Source organism: Triticum urartu, chromosome 5 (assembly GCF_003073215.2).
Source record: "Triticum urartu cultivar G1812 chromosome 5, Tu2.1, whole genome shotgun sequence".
NCBI lineage: Eukaryota > Viridiplantae > Streptophyta > Magnoliopsida > Poales > Poaceae > Triticum > Triticum urartu.
In genome coordinates this window covers 499,242,021-499,261,705 of record NC_053026.1, presented here as the reverse complement: position 1 = coordinate 499,261,705, position 19,685 = coordinate 499,242,021, and the positions used below count along the sequence as shown (strand labels likewise).

Here is a 19,685-nt window from a genome sequence, read left to right as displayed (position 1 = left end):
TACAAGCGCTCCCTTGAGCGGTACAACCATCGCGCGACTTTGGGCCTATATATTCCCCTCGGGCTGGTGGGGGTTTCTTTTCTTCCTTCCCTAGCCCTTCCCATCTTGTGCCCTAGCCGCCGGCCGCCATTGCCTCTGCCCCGGAGTGCTTCTCGCGCTTCAGATCCGTTGGGGTCTCCGTGGATCCTCTCCAAGGAGGCCTCCTCCTTCCTGATTTCTTCCCATGGATGCCGGTAATGCCCCATTGACCTCCGTTCTTCGTTCTAGGGTTTGTTCCCCTTGTTCTAGGGCATTACTTGACATTCCGCGTTTATTGGTTAAACTATTGGGTGGAAGAGATCACTTTTTGCCTCCTGCTTAGATTTCACGTCTTTGAGAGTAGAATATGGCTAGTATGATTCAAATTTCGCGGTTAAATCTAGTCTCTACCCGTAGTACCACTGTTCAGCGGTTCTACCGCCTCTGCAGGCGGTACAACCGCTGGAGCGGTACTACCGGTAGGAGAACCGGTTCAACCGGGATATCTGCACCATGTAGCCCTGTTTCATTTTCGAAGCTTGTGCAATATATCTTTTCTTCTATTTTGCGTGTGCAATCCTCTCATCTTTGTTGGGTCTCTTGTGTTCTCCTTGTGCGTGTGTTCAGGTGGCTCTAGTTCTCGCTCTACTCCTCGCAAGACCAAAAGGAGGGCACGACGGACCTTGCGTCCGGTTGTGTCTGATGACGAAGAAGAGGTTGTGATTCCCACCAAGCCCACTCGCCGTGAAAAGTCTTCCGCTGCAAAGCAACGTGTGGTAATGCTGTTGCACCGTTGGAAAGCCAAGTATTGGGAAGCCTTCCGCTTGAAGAATCCTTATGAGGTTCCCATTGCTCCTCGTTGGACCACCGTTCAATTCCGGAATGAGATGCAAGTATGAATTGTTCATGAACTCTTTGAGCACAACAAGAATAGGTACGCCAAGCAGTGGACCATCGATCTTGACCATTGGAGGAACAACTTGGAGTATTTTGGTGAGGCATTGGCTCTCTGCGAGAAATTTGATCTTGTCAAGCTCATGTCAGTCAACTGTGACTTTGATGTTCAACTCATCCATCAGTTCTATGCCATGGTTCACTTTGGAGAAGATGACGCGCGCACTCTCACTTTCATGTGTCGTGATGAGCTCTTTCAAGTTCTCTGGAGGGCTTTTTGCAATGCTATTGGGTATGATGATACCGGTCTGGAAGAAAGGGGTGACATTCGTCCTCATGACCATCATGAGTCCATGCCTAAGGAGAAGCTTGCCCCTCTGTACATTCGGGGCCGTGGGATTATTGGAGAATCCAAGGATTTGGAGAAGGTCTATGACATCATGCACCGAGTGTTCCGTAATGTGCTCTTGCCCAAGGTGGGCAATCAAGATGAGATTCATGGCTATCTGGTTGACTTGATGGTTGCTATGAAGACCATGGTGGGGACTGGTGCAACGTTTGATGTGTCCAATTGGCTGTGGCATGAGAAGTACAACATGGTCATCTACCGTAAGGTCCCAATCTATGCTCCGTTTGTCATGTGCTTTCTGAACTCTGTGTGGGCTGTTCGTCGTCCTGGAGAGCTCCTCACTTCTCCAGACAATCTCACTGTTCATGAGGTCAAGCTTCTTAATAAGAAGAAGCACGCCGAGCCTCGCTTTCCTGCCAATGCTCCTGAGGATGTCTATGCCACTTCTGACGATGAGGACTTTGAGATGGAGCTAGGGGCCAAGCCCTCTTGGGTGGCCAAGCTCACTGCCAAGGTGAAGAAGACCTTTTGTCTCTAGACTGACATCCAGAAGAAGATGTATGTGGCACATGTCAATGAGAAGCTTGCACGGCATCGCCAAATTGCAATGATGAAGCACCTCAATATGCCGGTTCAAAGTGGCTCTGAGAAGAGCATCACCCCGAAGGAGCGTTGGATATCTACCCACAGCACCTGGACTGATGATGAAGCCCCTCCCTAGCCATCCACCTCTTTTGATGCAGCTGACAATGCCATGGAGGAATCCGATCATGACGACAATGACGACTCTGCTGATGAGGACCCAGATGCGACCGAGGAGTCAGAGGAGGACAACTGAGCTTTGGGACGCTAGCTTCTCTCTTTTCCTTTTTGGTGTCTTGATGCCAAAGGGGGAGAGGGTTCTATAGGTCTCGGGATTTGCATGGGTTTCTCGTTTTCTCGTGTTTCTCTTTAGTGTTGAACCTTGTTCGTGGTCTTGCTTCGTTTCTTGTTGTGTGTGAGACTTGTGCTACTCCTTTTTTTTATTTCATTTCGTCGGTTATTATTATTATTATTATTATTATTATTGCTATCTATCCGTTATGTTGTCTCTCACATTATGCGCTTAGAGTGGTGAGTCTATAAAATCTAGGGGGAGTCTAGCCCTGAAAGTGTGCCCATACTTTCTAACAGCTAGTTCATATTGGGGCACACATCTAGGGGGAGTTCTGATTAGATTTCATAGACTTCTCTCTTGCAAATCGTGTTGTTGTCATCATCCACCAAAAAGGGGGAGATTGAAAGGGCATTTCCCTACTTTATGTTTTGGATGATGATGACAACCCTTTGTTGGTCTAATCTTGTGCTAAATGTTTCAGGTTCTCGACGCTTAGGCCTACATCGGAAAGCTATTCTCTCTCATAGGAAAAGATTGAAGACGGAGTCCTTATGCTTTTTATCTCTTTCGTCGTAGGGAACCCGTACTATCAAGAGGGAATCCTCATTAGAAAGAACTGGGGGAATCTATTCACGTACACCTTCCTCACCCCTCCTTTGTCTTTCTCAGGTGTGTGAGAGAGAGTTTCCCTTATCTCTTCCCTTATCTTCTTCTGCTCACTGTTACTTCCCAGCGGTTGTACCACTCTCTGGAGCGGTTGTACCGCTGGTTCTTGATGCTCACCAGCTTTGATTGAGCGGTTGTACCGCTGCTTCCGGGCGGTGGTACCGCCACCATGCTATGCAAAAGCTAGGACGGTGGTTCGGCCATGCACCGCTCAAGTACCGCTCAAGGTTCTTGTTTGATGCGGTTATCGGGCGGTAGTGGCCCGGTTGGTCCGGTCGTTCCTCGATGACCGGTACCAGGTGGTCTGAGCGGTTCTTCCGCTCAGAACTTAGCCACCCAAGAGCTCAAGGCCATGCGGTTGTTTCGGCCATGCACCGCCCAAGTACCGGTCAAGCTTCTGTTTTGATGCGGTAGTTGTGCGGTGGCTAGGCAGTTAGTCCGGTGATATGTCTCCAATGTATCTATAATTTTTGATTGCTCCATGCTATATTATCTACTGTTTTGAATGTTTATGGGCTTTATTATACACTTATATATCATTTTTTGGGACTAACCTATTAACCCAGAGCCGAGTGCCAGTTTCTGTTTTTACCCTGTTTTAGGGTTTCGAAGAAAAGGAAAATCAAACGGAGTCCAATTGACCTGAAACTTCACGGAACTCATTTTTGGAAGGAAAGAAGCCCAGAAGACTTGGAGTGCACGTTGGGGAACCTACAAGGAGGTCACGAGGCAGGGGGGCGCGCCCACCCCCCTGAGCGCGCCCTCCACCCTCGTGAGCCCCTCGTGCCCCCCTGACGTACTTCTTCCGCCTATATATCTCCATATACCCTAAAAACATCGGAGAGCAGAATAGATTGGGAGTTCCGCCGCCAGAAGCCTCCGTAGCCACCGAAAACCAATCTAGACCCGTTCCGGCACCTTGCCGGAGGGGGAATCCTTCTCCGGTGGCCATCTTCATCATCCCGGTGCTCTCCATGACGAGGAGGGAGTAGTTCTCCCTCGGGGCTGAGGGTATGTACCAGTAGCTATGTGTTTGATCTCTCTCTCTCTCTCTCTCGTGTTCTTGAGGTGATACGATCTTGATGTATCGCGAGCTTTGCTATTATAGTTGGATCCTATGATGTTTCTCCTCCCCTCTTCTCTCTTGTAATGAATTGAGTTTCCCCTTTGAAGTTATCTTATCGGATTGAGTCTTTAAAGATTTGAGAACACTTGATGTATGTCTTGCCGTGCGTATCTGTGGTGACAATGGGATACCACGTGATTCACTTGATGTATGTTTTGGTGATCCAACTTGCGGGTTCCGCCCATGAACCTATGCATAGGGGTTGGCACACGTTTTCGTCGTGATTCTCCGGTAGGAACTTTGGGGCACTCTTTGAGGTCCTATGTGTTGGTTGAATAGATGAATCTGAGATTGTGTGATGCATATCGTATAATCATGCTCACGGATACTTGAGGTGACATTGGAGCATCTAGGTGGCATTAGGGTTTTGGTTGATTTGTGTCTTCAGGTGTTATTCTAGTACGAACTCTAAGGCTGTTTGTGACACTTATAGGAATATCCCAACGGATTTATTGGAAAGAATAACTTTGAGGTGGTTTCGTACCCTACCATAATCTCTTCGTTCGTTCTCGCTATTAGTGACTTTGGAGTGACTCTTTGTTGCATGCTGAGGGATAGTTTTATGATCCAATTATGTTAGTATTGTTGAGGGAACTTACACTAGTGAAAGTATGAACCCTAGGCCTTATTTCCACACATTGCAATACCGTTTACGCTCACTTTTATCACTTGTTACCTTGCTGTTTTTATAATTTCAGATTACAAATACCTTTATCTACCATCCATATACCACTTGTATCACCATCTCTTCGCCGAACTAGTGCACCTATACAATTTACCATTGTATTGGGTGTGTTGGGGACACAAGAGACTCTTTGTTATTTGGTTGCAGGGTTGCTTGAGAGAGACCATCTTCATCCTACGCCTCCTACGGATTGATAAACCTTAGGCCATCCACTTGAGGGAAATTTGCTACTGTCCTACAAACCTCTGCATTTGGAGGCCCAACAATGTCTACAAGAAGAAGGTTGTGTAGTAGACATCAAGCTCTTTTTTGGCGCCGTTGCCAGGGAGGTGAGTGCTTGAAGGTATATCTTTAGATCTTGCAATCGAGTCTTTTAGTTTCTTGTTTTATCACTAGTTTAGTATATAAAAGAAAACTATAAAAAATGGAATTGAGTTTGTCTCATACGCTTCACCAAGTTTTGATGAGCAAATTTATTATGTTGAAAGCATGCCTCCTATCTATGATGATTATTGTGATGACATGTATGCTTTAAAGAACAATAATAACCATGAAACTTGTCATCTTGATCTTAATTTTCAATCACATGATAGTTATTTTGTTGAGTTTGCTCCCACTATTATTCATGAGAAGAATTTTGCTTGTGTGGAGAGTAATAAATTTTCTATGCTTGTAGATCATGAAAAGAATGATTTAGGTGCTGGTTATATTTTTGAATTCATTCATGATGCTACTGAAAATTATTATGAGGGTGGAATATATGCTTGTAGGAATTGCAATAATATCAAGTTTCCTCTCTATGTGCTTAAAGTTTTGAAGTTATGCTTGTTTTACCTTCCTATGCTAGTTGATTATTGTTCCCATAAGTTGTTTGCTCACAAAATACCCATGCATAGGAAGTGGGTTAGACTTAAATGTGCTAGTCATATTCTTCAACATGCTCTTTTTATGTTACAATTCTTATCTTTTATGTGAGCATCGTTGAAATCATCATGCCTAGCTAGGGGCGTTAAACGATAGCGCTTGTTGGGAGGTAACCCAATATTATTTTTGTTCCTTGATTTTTGCTCTTGTTTAGTAATAAATAATTCATCTAGCCTCTGCTTAGATGTGGTTTTATGCTTTTAATTACTGTTTGTGCCAAGTAGAATCTTTGGGAAAGTCTTGTTGATCATGCTGTAAAAAACAGAAACTTTAGCGCTCACGAGAATTGCTGCCATTTTTATTTGGAGAGTGATATTTAGTTAATTCTTTTTGCAGATGATTAATAGATAAATTCCTCAGGTCCAGAAATTTATTTGAGAATTTTATGAGTTCCATAAGTATACGTTTGATCCAGATTACTACAGACTGTTCTGTTTTTGACAGATTCTGTTTTTCATGTGTTGTTTACTTATTTTGATGAATCTATGGCTAGTAAAATAGTTTATAAACCATAGAGAAGTTGGAATACAGTAGGTTTAACACCAATATAAATAAATAATGAGTTCATTACAGTACCTTGAAGTGGTGATTTATTTTCTTATACTTACAGAGCTTACGAGTTTTCTGTTAAGTTTGTGTTGTGAAGTTTTCAAGTTTTGGGTAAGGATTCGATGGACTATGGAATAAGGAGTGGCAAGAGCCTAAGCTTGGGGATGCCCAAGGCACTCCAAGGTAATATTAAAGGATAGCCAAGAGCCTAAGCTTGGGGATGCCCCGGAAGGCATCCCCTCTTTCGTCTTCGTTCATCGGTAACTTTACTTGGAGCTATATTTTTATTCGCCACATGATATGTGTTTTGCTTGGAGCGTCAATTTATTTTGTTAGTATTTTCTTGATGTTATTTAGAACAATGTTTTGCATCTTTTATTTCAATAAAAGTGGCATTGATAGCCTTTACTATGCCTATGTTACAAGTATACACGTTGCTGTTTGAAAACAGAAAGTTTACCGCTGTTGCAATAATTCCCTAGAAAAGTCAGAATGTGATAAAATGTTGAAACCTTTTGCATATTAATATATGATAAATTTACTACAGTGGGAATTTTATTTCATAATTTTTGGAGCTAGGGAAGTATGGATGTTGCAACATTCTTTACAGACTATCCTGTTTAGGCAGATTGCTGTTATGTTTGCATTGTTTGCATATGTTTGCTTCTTTAATGATTCTATTTGAGGATAGGACTATTAAATATGCAGAGGAATTTATTATGCAATGTTGAATAATAATTTTTAGTGATTTGCTACAGTAGAGTATGATAAGGTTTTTGCAATGGTTTATACTAACTTATCTCACGAGTCCTTGTTGAGTTTTGTGTGGATGAAGCTTTTGAGATTTAGGGAGACCGTGATATGAGAGGAATTAAGGAGACACAAAAGCTCAATATTGGAGATGCCCAAGGCATCCCAAGATAATATTTCAAGAAGTCTCAAGCGTCTAAGCTTGGGGATGCCCCGGTTGGCATCCCACCTTTCTTCTTCAGCAACTATCGGTCAATATCGGTTGATCCTAAGTTTTTACTTCTTCACATGATGTTTGTAATTCTTAGAATGTCATTTTATTTTGATTTTCTTGCTGTTTGAATAGAATACCAAAATCTGAAATTATTAAATGTTAGAGAGTCTTCACATAGTTGCATAATTATTCGACTACTCATTGATCTTCACTTAAATCTTTCGGAGTAGTTTGTCATTTGCTCTAGTGCTTCACTTATATCTTTTAGAGCATGGTGGTAGTTTTATTTTGAAGAAATAGATGAACTCTCATGCTTCACTTAGATTATTTTGAGAGTCTTAAATAGCATGGTAATTTTCTTAAATAACCCTAATATGCTAGGTATACAAGAAGAATAATAAAATTCTCTTATGAGTGTGTTGAATACTATGAGAAGTTTGATGCTTGATGATTGTTTTGAGATATGAGGATGGTAATATTAGAGTCATTCTAGTTGCGTAGTTGTGAATTTGAGAAATACTTGTGTTGAAGTTTGTGATTCTCGTAGCATGCACGTATGGTGAACCGTTATGTGATGAAGTCAGAGCATGATTTATTTATTGATTGTCTTCCTTATGGGTGGCGGTCGGGGACGAGCGATGGTCTTTTCCTACCAATCTATCCCCCTAGGAGCATGCGCGTAATACTTTGCTTTGATAACTTGTAGATTTTTGCAATAAGTATATGAGTTCTTTATGACTAATGTTGAGTCCATGGATTATACGCACTCTCACCCTTCCACCATTGCTAGCCTCTCTAGTACCGCGCAACTTTCGCCGGTACCATAAACCCACCATATAACTTCCTCAAAACAGCCACCATACCTACCTATTATGGCATTTCCATAGCCATTCCGAGATATATTTCCATGCAAATTTCCACCGTTCCGTTTATTATGACACGCTCCATCATTGTCATATTGCTTTGCATGATCATGTAGTTGACATCGTATTTGTGGAAAAGCCACCGTTCATAATTCTTTCATACATGTCACTCATGAGTCATTGCACATCCCGGTACACCGGCGGAGGCATTCATATAGAGTCATATCTTGTTCTAAGTATCGAGTTGTAATTCTTAAGTTGTAAGTAAATAAAAGTGTGATGATCATCATTATTAGAGCATTGTCCCAGTGAGGAAAGGATGATGGAGACTATGATTCCCCCACAAGTCGGGATGAGACTCCGGACGGAAATAAATAAATAAAAGAGGTCAAAGAAGCCCAAATAAAAAAGGGATAAAAGAGTCCATAAAAAAGAGAAGGCCCAAATAAAAAAATTAAAAATAAAATAAAAAATGAGAGAAAAAGAGAGAAGGGACAATGCTACTATCCTTTTACCACACTTGTGCTTCAAAGTAGCACCATGATCTTCATGATAGAGAGTCTCCTATGTTGTCACTTTTATATACTAGTGGGAATCTTTCATTATAGAACTCGGCTTGTATATTCCAATGATGGGCTTCCTCAAAATGCCCTAGGTCTTCGTGAGCAAGCGAGTTGGATGCACACCCACTTAGTTTCTTTTTGAGCTTTCATATACTTATAGCTCTAGTGCATCCGTTGCATGGCAATCCCTACTCACTCACATTGATATCTATTGATGGGCATCTCCATAACCCGTTGATACGCCTAGTTGATGTGAGACTATCTTCTCCCTTTTTGTCTTCTCCACAACCACCATTCTATTCCACCTATAGTGCTATGTCCATGGCTCACGCTCATGTATTGCGTGAAGATTGAAAAAGTTTGAGAACATCAAAAGTATGAAACAATTGCTTGGCTTGTCATCGGGGTTGTGCATGATTTAAATATTTTGTGTGGTGAAGATAGAGCATAGCCAGACTATATGATTTTGTAGGGATAGCTTTCTTTGGCCATGTTATTTTGAGAAGACATAATAGCTTAGTAGTATGCTTGAAGTATTATTATTTTTATGTCAATATGAACTTTTGTCTTGAATCTTTCGGATCTGAATATTCATACCGCAATTAAGAAGAATTACATTGGAATTATGCCAAGTAGCACTCCGCATCAAAAATTCTGTTTTTATCATTTACCTACTCGAGGACGAGCAGGAATTAAACTTGGGGATGCTGATACATCTCCAACGTATCTATAATTTTTGATTGCTCCATGCTATATTATCTACTGTTTTGAATGTTTATGGGCTTTATTATACACTTTTATATCATTTTTTGGGACTAACCTATTAACCCAGAGCCCAGTGCCAGTTTTCTGTTTTTACCCTGTTTTAGGGTTTCGAAGAAAAGGAAAATCAAACGGAGTCCAATTGACCTGAAACTTCACGGAACTCATTTTTGGAAGGAAAGAAGCCTAGAAGACTTGGAGTGCACGTTGGGGAACCTACGAGGAGGTCACGAGGCAGGGGGCGCGCCCACCCCCTGAGCGCGCCCTCCACCCTCGTGAGCCCCTCGTGCCCCCCCTGACGTACTTCTTCCGCCTATATATCTCCATATACCCTAAAACATCGGAGAGCAGAATAGATCGGGAGTTCCGCCGCCAGAAGCCTTCGTAGCCACCGAAAACCAATCTAGACCCGTTCCGACACCCTGCCGGAGGGGGAATCCTTCTCCGGTGGCCATCTTCATCATCCCGATGCTCTCCATGATGAGGAGGGAGTAGTTCTCCCTCGGGGCTGAGGGTATGTACCAGTAGCTATGTGTTTGATCTCTCTCTCTCTCGTGTTCTTGAGGTGATACAATCTTGATGTATCGCGAGCTTTGCTATTATAGTTGGATCCTATGATGTTTCTCCTCCCCCTCTTCTCTCTTGTAATAAATTGAGTTTCCCCTTTGAAGTTATCTTATCGGATTGAGTCTTTAAAGATTTGAGAACACTTGATGTATGTCTTGTCGTGCGTATCTGTGGTGACAATGGGATACCACGTGATTCACTTGATGTATGTTTTGGTGATCAACTTGCGGGTTCCACCCATGAACCTATGCATAGGGGTTGGCACACGTTTTCGTCGTGATTCTCCGGTAGGAACTTTGGGGCACTCTTTGAGGTCCTATGTGTTGGTTGAATAGATGAATCTGAGATTGTGTGATGCATATCATATAATCATGCACACAAATACTTGAGGTGACATTGGAGTATCTAGATGACATTAGGGTTTTGGTTGATTTGTGTCTTAAGGTGTTATTCTAGTACGAACTCTAGGGCTGTTTGTGACACTTATAGGAATAGCCCAACGGATTGATTGGAAAGAATAACTTTGAGGTGGTTTCGTACCCTACCATAATCTCTTCGTTCGTTCTCTGCTATTAGTGACTTTGGAGTGACTCTTTGTTGCATGTTGAGGGATAGTTTTATGATCCAATTATGTTAGTATTGTTGAGGGAACTTACACTAGCGAAAGTATGAACCCTAGGCCTTATTTCCACACATTGCAATACCGTTTACGCTCACTTTTATCACTTGTTACCTTGCTGTTTTTATAATTTCAGATTACAAATACCTTTATCTACCATCCATATACCACTTGTATCACCATCTCTTCGCCGAACTAGTGCACCTATACAATTTACCATTGTATTGGGTGTGTTGGGGACACAAGAGACTCTTTGTTATTTGGTTGTAGGGTTGCTTGAGAGAGACCATCTTCATCCTACACCTCCTACGGATTGATAAACCTTAGGCCATCCACTTGAGGGAAATTTGCTACTGTCCTACAAACCTCTGCATTTAGAGGCCCAACAATGTCTACAAGAAGAAGGTTGTGTAGTAGACATCATCCAATTATTTTCTTAACTGGTACTACCGCCTGCTGGCCTGGTTGTACCGCCTGGTAGGGTTCTGCAGATACACCGTGAGTCCCGGTTGTACCGGGACAAGGACCGGTTGTACCGCTGCAGTGCTAAAAACGCTGTAACGGCTGAAATTTTAGGGTTGCTATATAAGGGTGCTTCTCCTACCTACCACTCTGACCTTTGACCTCTCTCACTCCACCATTAATGCACCTCAAGCTCTCTTGCCCGATCTCTCTCTATCCACTCAAACTTGTTGATTTGCTAGGGATTGAAGGAGGAGACCTAGATCTACACTTCCACCAAAGGATATTTGCTTCCCCCATACTTTCTTGTGTGGATTTTGTTACTCTTGGGTGTTTGAGCACCCTAGACGGTTGAGGTCACCTCGGAGCCATATTCCATTGTGGTGAAGCTTCGTGGTTTCGTTGGGAGCCTCCAATTAAGTTGTGGAGAGAGCCCCAACCTTGTTTGTAAAGGTTCGGTCGCCGCCTTTAAGGGCACCAATAGTGGAGTCACGACATCTCGCATTGTGTGAGGGCGTGAGGAGAATACTGTGGCCCTAGTGGCTTCTTGGGGAACATTGTGCCTCCACGCCGCTCCAACGGAGACGTACTTCCCGTCAAAAGGAAGGAACTTCGGTAACACATCCTTGTCTTCACCGGCTCCACTTTTGATCATCTCGTCCCTTTACTTTTGCAAGCTTACTTGTGTTACTTTCCTTGCTTGCTTGTGTGCTTGTGTGTGTTGCATCATATAGGTTGCTCACCTAGTTGCATATCTAGACAACCTACTTTGATGCAAAGTTTAATTTGGTAAAGAAAAGATAAAAATTGTTAGTTGCCTATTCACCCCCCTCTAGTCAACTATATCGATCCTTTCATCTTTTTATTTTGAAACTTTGAAATATTTTGTAGGTCAAACCTTTGGTCGGATTGAATAACTTTGTTCATATAAAAATTCATGGTGATAAGACCTTTGTAACTAGATCCGTGTTTTTATGTTTCAGTGACTTTTTGGGCCAAAAGTTATCATGTCTGGTCTACGTAAATTATCACGGTTGTGGTACATAAGTTATCAAGTTGTTTACACCTAAAATTACCAAGGCATAAAAATGGACAAAAAACCTCCAACTTTCTCCTCATGTGCACATGCATGTATGCACTACAGGACAAAAAACCGATGTCATAATATATTCCCCCTCATTTGGAAATGCAAAAGATTTATAGTCCAGACAGAACTTGTGCCCTTACGTTCTCAGTAGGCAACGAATGCTTCGACAAACGCCACAGAAACACTCTTATCTTGGCTGGGAACATGAGTGTTCCATAATAGCTTCCCTGATTTCTCGTCCCTACATGAACTGGAAGAACCCGAAGTGCCATCTAGCCATGCTTCTCTCCGCTGCCGCCTCGTCACCAGCATTCTATAGGCCGAGCAGACCGGGAAAGAGTCGTTTCTCTCAAGATTCCATGCCCAATAATTGTTGATATTCCTCGTACATATGGGGATCACCATGATAGCTGGAACATCAATGGGCAGAAAAATTTCCTCGACTCTCTGTATATCCCACGTGGCCGTCGTGGAGTCAATGAAGTCCGACGCTAATATCTGGGGTTACCGCACCTTGCTGCCATAGGGGCGCATCATCTCGTCTCCGGGGATCCAATTATCCATCCATACATCCGTGGAAGCTCCGTTGCGTATGCGCTTAATGAGTGCTTGTTTTAGAACTTCAACGCCTTCCATGATGGACCTTCATATTTGACTTGGGTGAGGCCCAATGATGTCTACTATGCAACCTTCTTCTTGTAGACGTTGTTGGGCCTCCAAGTGTAGAGGTTTGTAGAACAGTAGCAAATTTTCCTCAAGTGGATGAACCAAGGTTTATCAATCCGTCGGAGGCGTAGGATGAAGATGGTCTCTCTCAAACAACCCGCAACCAAATAACAAAGAGTCTCTTGTGTCCCCGACACACCCAATACAATGGTATATTGTATAGGTGCACTAGTTCGGCGAAGAGATGGTGATACAAGTGCAATATGGATGGTAGATAAAGGTTTTTGTAATTTAAAAATATAAAAACAGCAAGGTAACTAGTAACAAAAGTGAGTGTAAACGGTATTGCAATGCTTCGAAACAAGGCCTAGGGTTCATACTTTCACTAGTGAAACTTCTCTAAACAATGATAACATAATTGGATCATATAACAATCCCTCAACATGCAATGAAGAGTCACTCCAAAGTCACTAATAGCGGAGAGTTAACGAAGAGATTATTGTAGGGTACGAAACCACCTCAACGTTATTCTTTCTGATCGATCTATTGGGCTATTCCTATAAGTGTCACAAACAACCCTAGAGTTCGTACTACAATAACACCTTAATACACACATCAACCAAAACCCTAATGTCACCTAGATACTCCAATGTCACCACAAGTATCCGCGGGTTTGATTCTATGATATGCATCACACAATCTCAGATTCATATATTCAAACCAACACAAAGAACTTCAAAGAGTACCCCGAACTTTTTACCGGAGAGTCAAGACGAAAACGTGTGCCAACCCCTATGCATAAGTTCACAAGGTCACATGACCCACAAGTTGATCACCAAAACATACATCAAGTAGATCACGTGAATATCCCATTGTCACCACAGATAAGCACATGCAAGACATACATCAAGTGTTCTCAAATCCTTAAAGACTCAATCCGATAAGATAACTTTAAAGGGAAAACTCAATCCATTACAAGAAGGTAGAGGGGGAGAAACATCATAAGATCCAACTATAATAGCAAAGCTCGTGGTACATCAAGATCGTGCCAAATCAAGAACACGAGAGAGAGAGAGAGAGAGAGAGAGATCAAACACATAGCTACTGGTACATACCCTTAGCCCCGAGGGTGAACTACTCCCTCCTCGTCATGGAGAGCGCCGGGATGATGAAGATGGCCACCGGTGATGCTTTCCCTCACTGGCAAGGTGCCGGAAGAGGGTCTCAATTGATTTTTGGTGGCTACAGAGGCTTGCGGCGGCGGGACTACCGATCTAGATTTATTTCTAGGGGTTTCTATATTTATAGGAATTTTTGACGTCGAGAACAAGTCAGGGGGGTCCACGAGTCAACCACAAGGACGGAGGGCACGCCCTCCACCCTTGTGGAGGCCTCGTGGCTCTTCTGGCCCAACTCTGTTGCTTCGGGGGCTTCTTCTGGTCCATAAAAAATCACCGTAGATTTTCAGCTCAATTGGACTCCATTTGATATTCCTTTTCTGCGAAACTCAAAAACAAGGAAAAAAACAAAAACTGACACTGGGCTCTAGGTTAATAGGTTAGTCCTAAAAATCATATAAAATAGCATATGCATGCATATAAAGCATCCAAGATGGATAATATAATAGCATAGAACAATCAAAAATTATAGATACATTGAAGACGTATCATAGTGATGTTTGCATGCAATATAGGCGACGTTGGGAAGTAGACACTTTTAAGAATGCGAGCACCGAGGGACTCAGGTTGTTGGAGGATTTGCCAGCCTTGCTTAGCAAGCATTGCGAAATTAAACAATTCGAAATCCTTGAATCCCAAACCACCCATCGCTTTGGGTTGTGTCATATCCTTCCACAAGACCCAGATTGACTTTCGATGGCCATCTTTACGGTCCTACCCGAATTTCCTTATCGACATGTTTAAGTACTCACGCAGACCCCTAGGAAGCCTGAAGCAGGACATGGAAAAGACTGGCACCACTTGCGCCACAGATTTAACCGAGACTTTTTTCCCCATAGTGGATAAGTTTTTTAATCCAGCCTTGAATTTTGCTCCATAAATGATCTTCAAAAACTTGAAAGCACCACTTTTTGGTGATCCCACATCCGATGACATTCCCAAATATTTCTCATTCAGTGTTTCGTTGGGTACTTGGATCAAACCTTTGATTTCAGCTCGAATATTTTCTGGAATCCCTTTGTTGAAGAAGATGAAAGATTTGCCATAGTAAAAAATGAGACCAATCCAAGGGCTAAGCCTTGTTGGCTTTTTTATAAGAGAAACTCCGCGAGCGTTGCGAGTCAGAGCCGAGGCTCGAACCCGGGCGGGCTGGCTGTAACTCCAGCAGCACAACCAACGGGTCGACGCCCCGTCCTCAAGATTTTCCATAGTTGATTCGTTGCCCCGTCGCTTGACAATAAATATCCAGCACTTAGTTGACCTCATTTGCACCCACACTCGTGAATAAAATCTAAGAATTTAAGGCGCCAACAGGCCCACACATCCGTCGTAGACCCATCAATAAGGCACCGACCGGCCCACACGTCCGTCGTGGGCTTCGATTGTGTAAGCCCATCAGTAAGGCACCAACCAACCGGCCCACACGTCCGATATGGGCTTCGATCGCGTGCGCCCAGATACCGCAGTACCCAAGACCAAACCAAAGCGATACGCGATCTTTCCTGAATTCCTCCCTTACCATTCGTGGCTACCCCACGCCACTCCCCACACTCCCCCGCAGGCGAGGGCGAGAGAAGGGGGGAAAGGGGGCGCGCGCACGGCGAGCCCCTCGCCGCCAGGCCGCCTCACTCCGACCGGATCGGACCAGGGCCCTCCCCCTCCGCCCACGACGCGTGGCCGGAGATGGCGTCCCCGAAGCGGCTCCCGTACTCCTCCGCGGGCGCTGGCGGCGGCGGCGGAGCGAGGCGCGGCTCCGGCGCGCTGCCGCCGGTGGTGGTCCTCGTCTTCCTCTTCGTCCTCGCGCCGTCGATCTTCTTCGTCGTGCGCAGCGGCGGCCACGTCCACGTCGCGTCCGGTTCGCCCCCGCCTCACTCCCTAGGACACTTTTGTTAGAGAAACCCCGCTTCCTATGCCATGGATTTCGTACGAGGCGCCATCGATTCTTAATTTCGGCTCCCGCTGCACCTAGGTTGGTCTATCCGCGCTCGGATTCGCTTGGGCTGCGAGTTTGATGCGCTTCTGCGGGTTTGATTTGGCGAGGGTACCGCGAGAGTGGAGTCCGCCGTGTAGATTTGATTTGTGTGGTTCAGGATTGTTATTCAGCAATTCATGTGGTTTGGCCTCAGCCTCTGGGCACTGCTAGGGTTGGATGGGAATCGTAGCTGCAACGTGTTGCTCGGTTGTAAAACCAAAAGGTAATAGACGGAACTGCGAATGATCACGAACCTGTGAGAGGCAGTGGACCTTCTGATTCAAGAGATCTGGATATCCTTCTCCTGTTTTCCTCACTTGGTGCCAGGTTTTATGTCAATCGTAGGTTGGATGTATGGCTGCTGTTAGGAGAAGCCATAATGCATACCCATGGCATAGTAGTAGTGATAACAAATCAAACCTATACTTATCCGTGCAAACTGAACCATGATGGGATGAAATCGTCTTAAGCATGACGAGTTGTCTTTTGCTTTATCATCGGCTAAAACCTTACTTGCCTTTTTTGTTGTTAGCTGTTAGTATTTGCGAACAATGTTTTGTTGTAATGTTTGATAGCAACATTTTATTAACTCAAGATAAATAAGTGATGGCATATTTTGTTCATTTGCAGATCCCAAGGGTGCTGATGGTAACCAGGTATTTACCCATTCTAAAAGGGAGTCAAATTTATTTTACCAGCCTTACTTTCTACGATTCGTCTCACATTGAAGCCTGTCTTGCAGGAAACAGATTGGCAAGAGCAACTGGCAACAAACAATCTGAAATCTGTTTTGTCTAAGGAGGTCAGAACATCTTGCAGTTAGTAGTGTACATGCCCATCTTTCAATTCTATATTTCTGTTTTATGAGGCTGTACTTAGTTTAGACTATCTTGTTCGAACTGTTATGCTGTTCAACATATGAAACCTTAAGTTTCTTCAATTCCTCTGTACTTATAGTCATCCAATTTATTGATCTTCAGGTAATCGATGCTATAGCTGCTAGTCAACAAGAAACAGGCACTCTGAATCTTGACTTCTTTAGGGATCATCCCTCTCCTTCTTGGAAAACTGATGATCTAGTTGATCACAAGATGAATACTAATTTGGTTGTTGACGACAAGGCAAAAACTCAAAACAGTTCTGCAGAACATGTACCTCTAATATATAAAGCACCCAAGGATGGTTCAGGTATAGATATAATTGTTTTTTCTTCTCCAAGTTATTCATTTACATAATTTGACTAGGTAGTAGATAATAAAGTTATTGTCCATGCAGATGGACATCAAGTTGATACAGCAGCAAAAATAGCTCGAAGGGTAAGTAACTGGTATATACTATGTTAATACATTCTTGTCTCTGTTGATAACTTGATATAAATCTTTCATATGACGTCTTGGTACTATTTGGTTGATACAGAAACTACGGGAGATAAGGCGGGAAAAGAGGGCAATGGATTTGGTACGGAAAGATGATGAAGCGCTTGTTAAGCTGGAGAATGCGGCTATTGAGCGATCGAAGGCTGTAGATTCTGCTGTCCTTGGGAAATACAGCATATGGAGAAAAGAGAATGAGAATGAGAACTCAGATTCAACAGTCAGGTTGATGAGGGACCAAATTATTATGGCTCGTGTTTACTCTGTGCTTGCAAAATCAAAGAACAAGCATGGTCTTTATCAAGAACTGCAGAGCCGAATCAAGGAAAGCCATCGGGCCGTAGGAGAGGCTACTGCAGATGCTGACCTTCATCGCAGGTGTGCTGTGTCGAAAGTATTATTGCTTATTTCTTACTCAGTTACCTTGTTCCTCTCTTTTCACAAATATGCTACTTTACAGTGCACCTGATAGAATGAGAGCGATGGGTCAAGTTTTAACCAAGGCCAGAGAAGAATTGTATGATTGCAAGGTGATAAGTCAGAGACTAAGGGCAATGCTTCAGTCAGCAGATGAACAGGTCAGGAGCTTGAAGAAGCAGAGCACATTTCTCAGCCAGTTGGCTGCAAAGACGATTCCAAACAGCATTCACTGCTTGTCTATGCGCTTAACAATAGATTACTATCTCCTTCCTGTGGAGAAACGGAAGTTCCCGAGGAGTGAAAACTTGGAAAATCCAGAGCTCTACCACTATGCACTTTTCTCGGACAATGTCTTGGCTGCCTCTGTTGTTGTAAACTCAACCATCATGAATGCCAAGGTAATTTTCAAGATTCTCCTATCAATGCACTCTTGTATGATAGCTGTTTCTAACGATAATGGTCGATATGACTTTTTCAGGAGCCTGAGAAACATGTTTTCCATCTTGTGACTGATAAGTTGAACTTTGGAGCCATGAACATGTGGTTTTTGCTGAACCCACCTGGCAAGGCCACTATCCATGTTGAGAATGTGGATGAGTTTAAGTGGTTGAACTCATCGTACTGTCCTGTTTTACGTCAACTGGAGTCTGCTGCCATGAAAGAGTTTTATTTCAAGGCTGATCGTCCCACCACTCTTTCAGCAGGTTCTTCAAACCTAAAGTACCGTAACCCCAAGTACCTTTCCATGCTGAACCACTTGAGATTTTATCTCCCGGAGATCTATCCAAAGTTGGATAAGATACTTTTCCTCGATGATGACATAGTTGTGCAGAAAGATTTGACAGGATTGTGGGATGTTGATCTAAACGGAATGGTTAATGGTGCAGTGTTTACCTGTGGAGAGAGTTTCCACCGTTTTGACAAGTATCTTAACTTCTCAAATCCACACATTGCTCGGAACTTTGACCCTAATGCTTGTGGTTGGGCTTATGGGATGAACATCTTTGATCTCAAGCAGTGGAAGAACAAAGATATTACCGGGATCTACCACAAGTGGCAAACCATGGTGAGATTAGTAACATCACCATAGGATTTCATATCATTGTTCAAATGCATCATATCTCACATTATCCTACCGTTTTCTTCTGTTAGAATGAAGACAGGGTTCTTTGGAAGCTCGGGACACTTCCACCTGGGCTCATGACGTTCTACAAGCTGACGCATCCCCTGGATAAATCGTGGCATGTCCTTGGACTAGGATACAACCCAAGCATCGACCGCTCAGAGATAGACAATGCTGCTGTCGCTCACTACAATGGGAACATGAAGCCATGGCTGGAGCTGGCAATGACCAAGTACCGACCATACTGGACAAGGTATATAAAGTACGACCACCCTTACATCCGCGGATGCAACCTGAGTGAGTAGATGTGATATGAAGCGGCTGGAGAAGGTCACACATCTGAAGCAGAAGTGTCCCCTTTCTCCTTGAAGCATGTAGTGAACTATGTAGATTAAGGGAAGTAGTATCGGCTGGAGCTATTCATTGCTTGCACCCTGGAAATTTCTGATGGACGCTCTCAGGATTGATGTGTTACAGTCTTAGCAGTTCCTTTGTTCAATTGATGTGCAGCTTAATATCCAATTTGTTTGGCCAACAAAATCATGCCAAACCTGTTGAACGCGTGCCTGTGGTTGGTGTTACTGTGTTGCTTAGGGCTACTATAGTAGAATTTCTGGAGTGATGGTAATTGTAAGAATTGCATTATCTTTCTGTTGCTCAGATGTGTCGAGGGATAATTGTAAGAATTGCATTATCTTGTTGTTGCTTGGAGTATTTAAGTGGTGGTTTCCAGAATCAAACTCATTAGTTAAGATGGATCAAGGGATAATGACGTAAATCAAAGAGAAATATATACAATAATTAAGCCACTGGTTTCTGCCTTGATTGTAGTTTGTGCAAGCCTCAGTCAGAGCTTGCCGAAGTAGTGTGCCAAGGGAGCAGGAGACACCGTCGGGGCATAGCAAAACGTTCTTGCATTGTCTGGTTCGTGTGGCGCTCGTCTTACTCGGGCCGACGGCTCCTGGCTGAACGGGACCG

The 19,685-nt window shown here is 43.4% G+C and overlaps 1 protein-coding gene across 1 annotated transcript; it reads left to right on the top strand.

Moving 5' to 3' along the window:
* The first annotated feature begins 15,328 nt into the window (after positions 1-15,328).
* Positions 15,329-19,401, top strand: LOC125510102 (polygalacturonate 4-alpha-galacturonosyltransferase). Its single transcript, XM_048675192.1, has 9 exons — positions 15,329-15,674; positions 16,422-16,447; positions 16,534-16,593; positions 16,772-16,979; positions 17,067-17,107; positions 17,208-17,542; positions 17,625-17,982; positions 18,063-18,650; positions 18,737-19,401. The coding sequence occupies exons 1-9, from the start codon at positions 15,503-15,505 to the stop codon at positions 19,010-19,012; spliced, it is 2,064 nt and encodes a 687-aa protein (XP_048531149.1). The 5' UTR covers positions 15,329-15,502; the 3' UTR covers positions 19,013-19,401.
* Positions 19,402-19,685: the final 284 nt, after the last annotated feature.

What these genes read in the sequence shown, in the direction of transcription:
- LOC125510102 (XM_048675192.1), top strand. Translation starts at nt 15,503, where the DNA reads ATGGCGTCCCCGAAGCGGCTCCCGTACTCCTCCGCGGGCGCTGGCGGC. An exon ending in CAGCAAAAATAGCTCGAAGG is followed by an intron (nt 17,108 to 17,207) that starts GTAAGTAACTGG and finishes TGGTTGATACAG; the next exon opens with AAACTACGGGAGATAAGGCG. An exon ending in GATGCTGACCTTCATCGCAG is followed by an intron (nt 17,543 to 17,624) that starts GTGTGCTGTGTC and finishes GCTACTTTACAG; the next exon opens with TGCACCTGATAGAATGAGAG.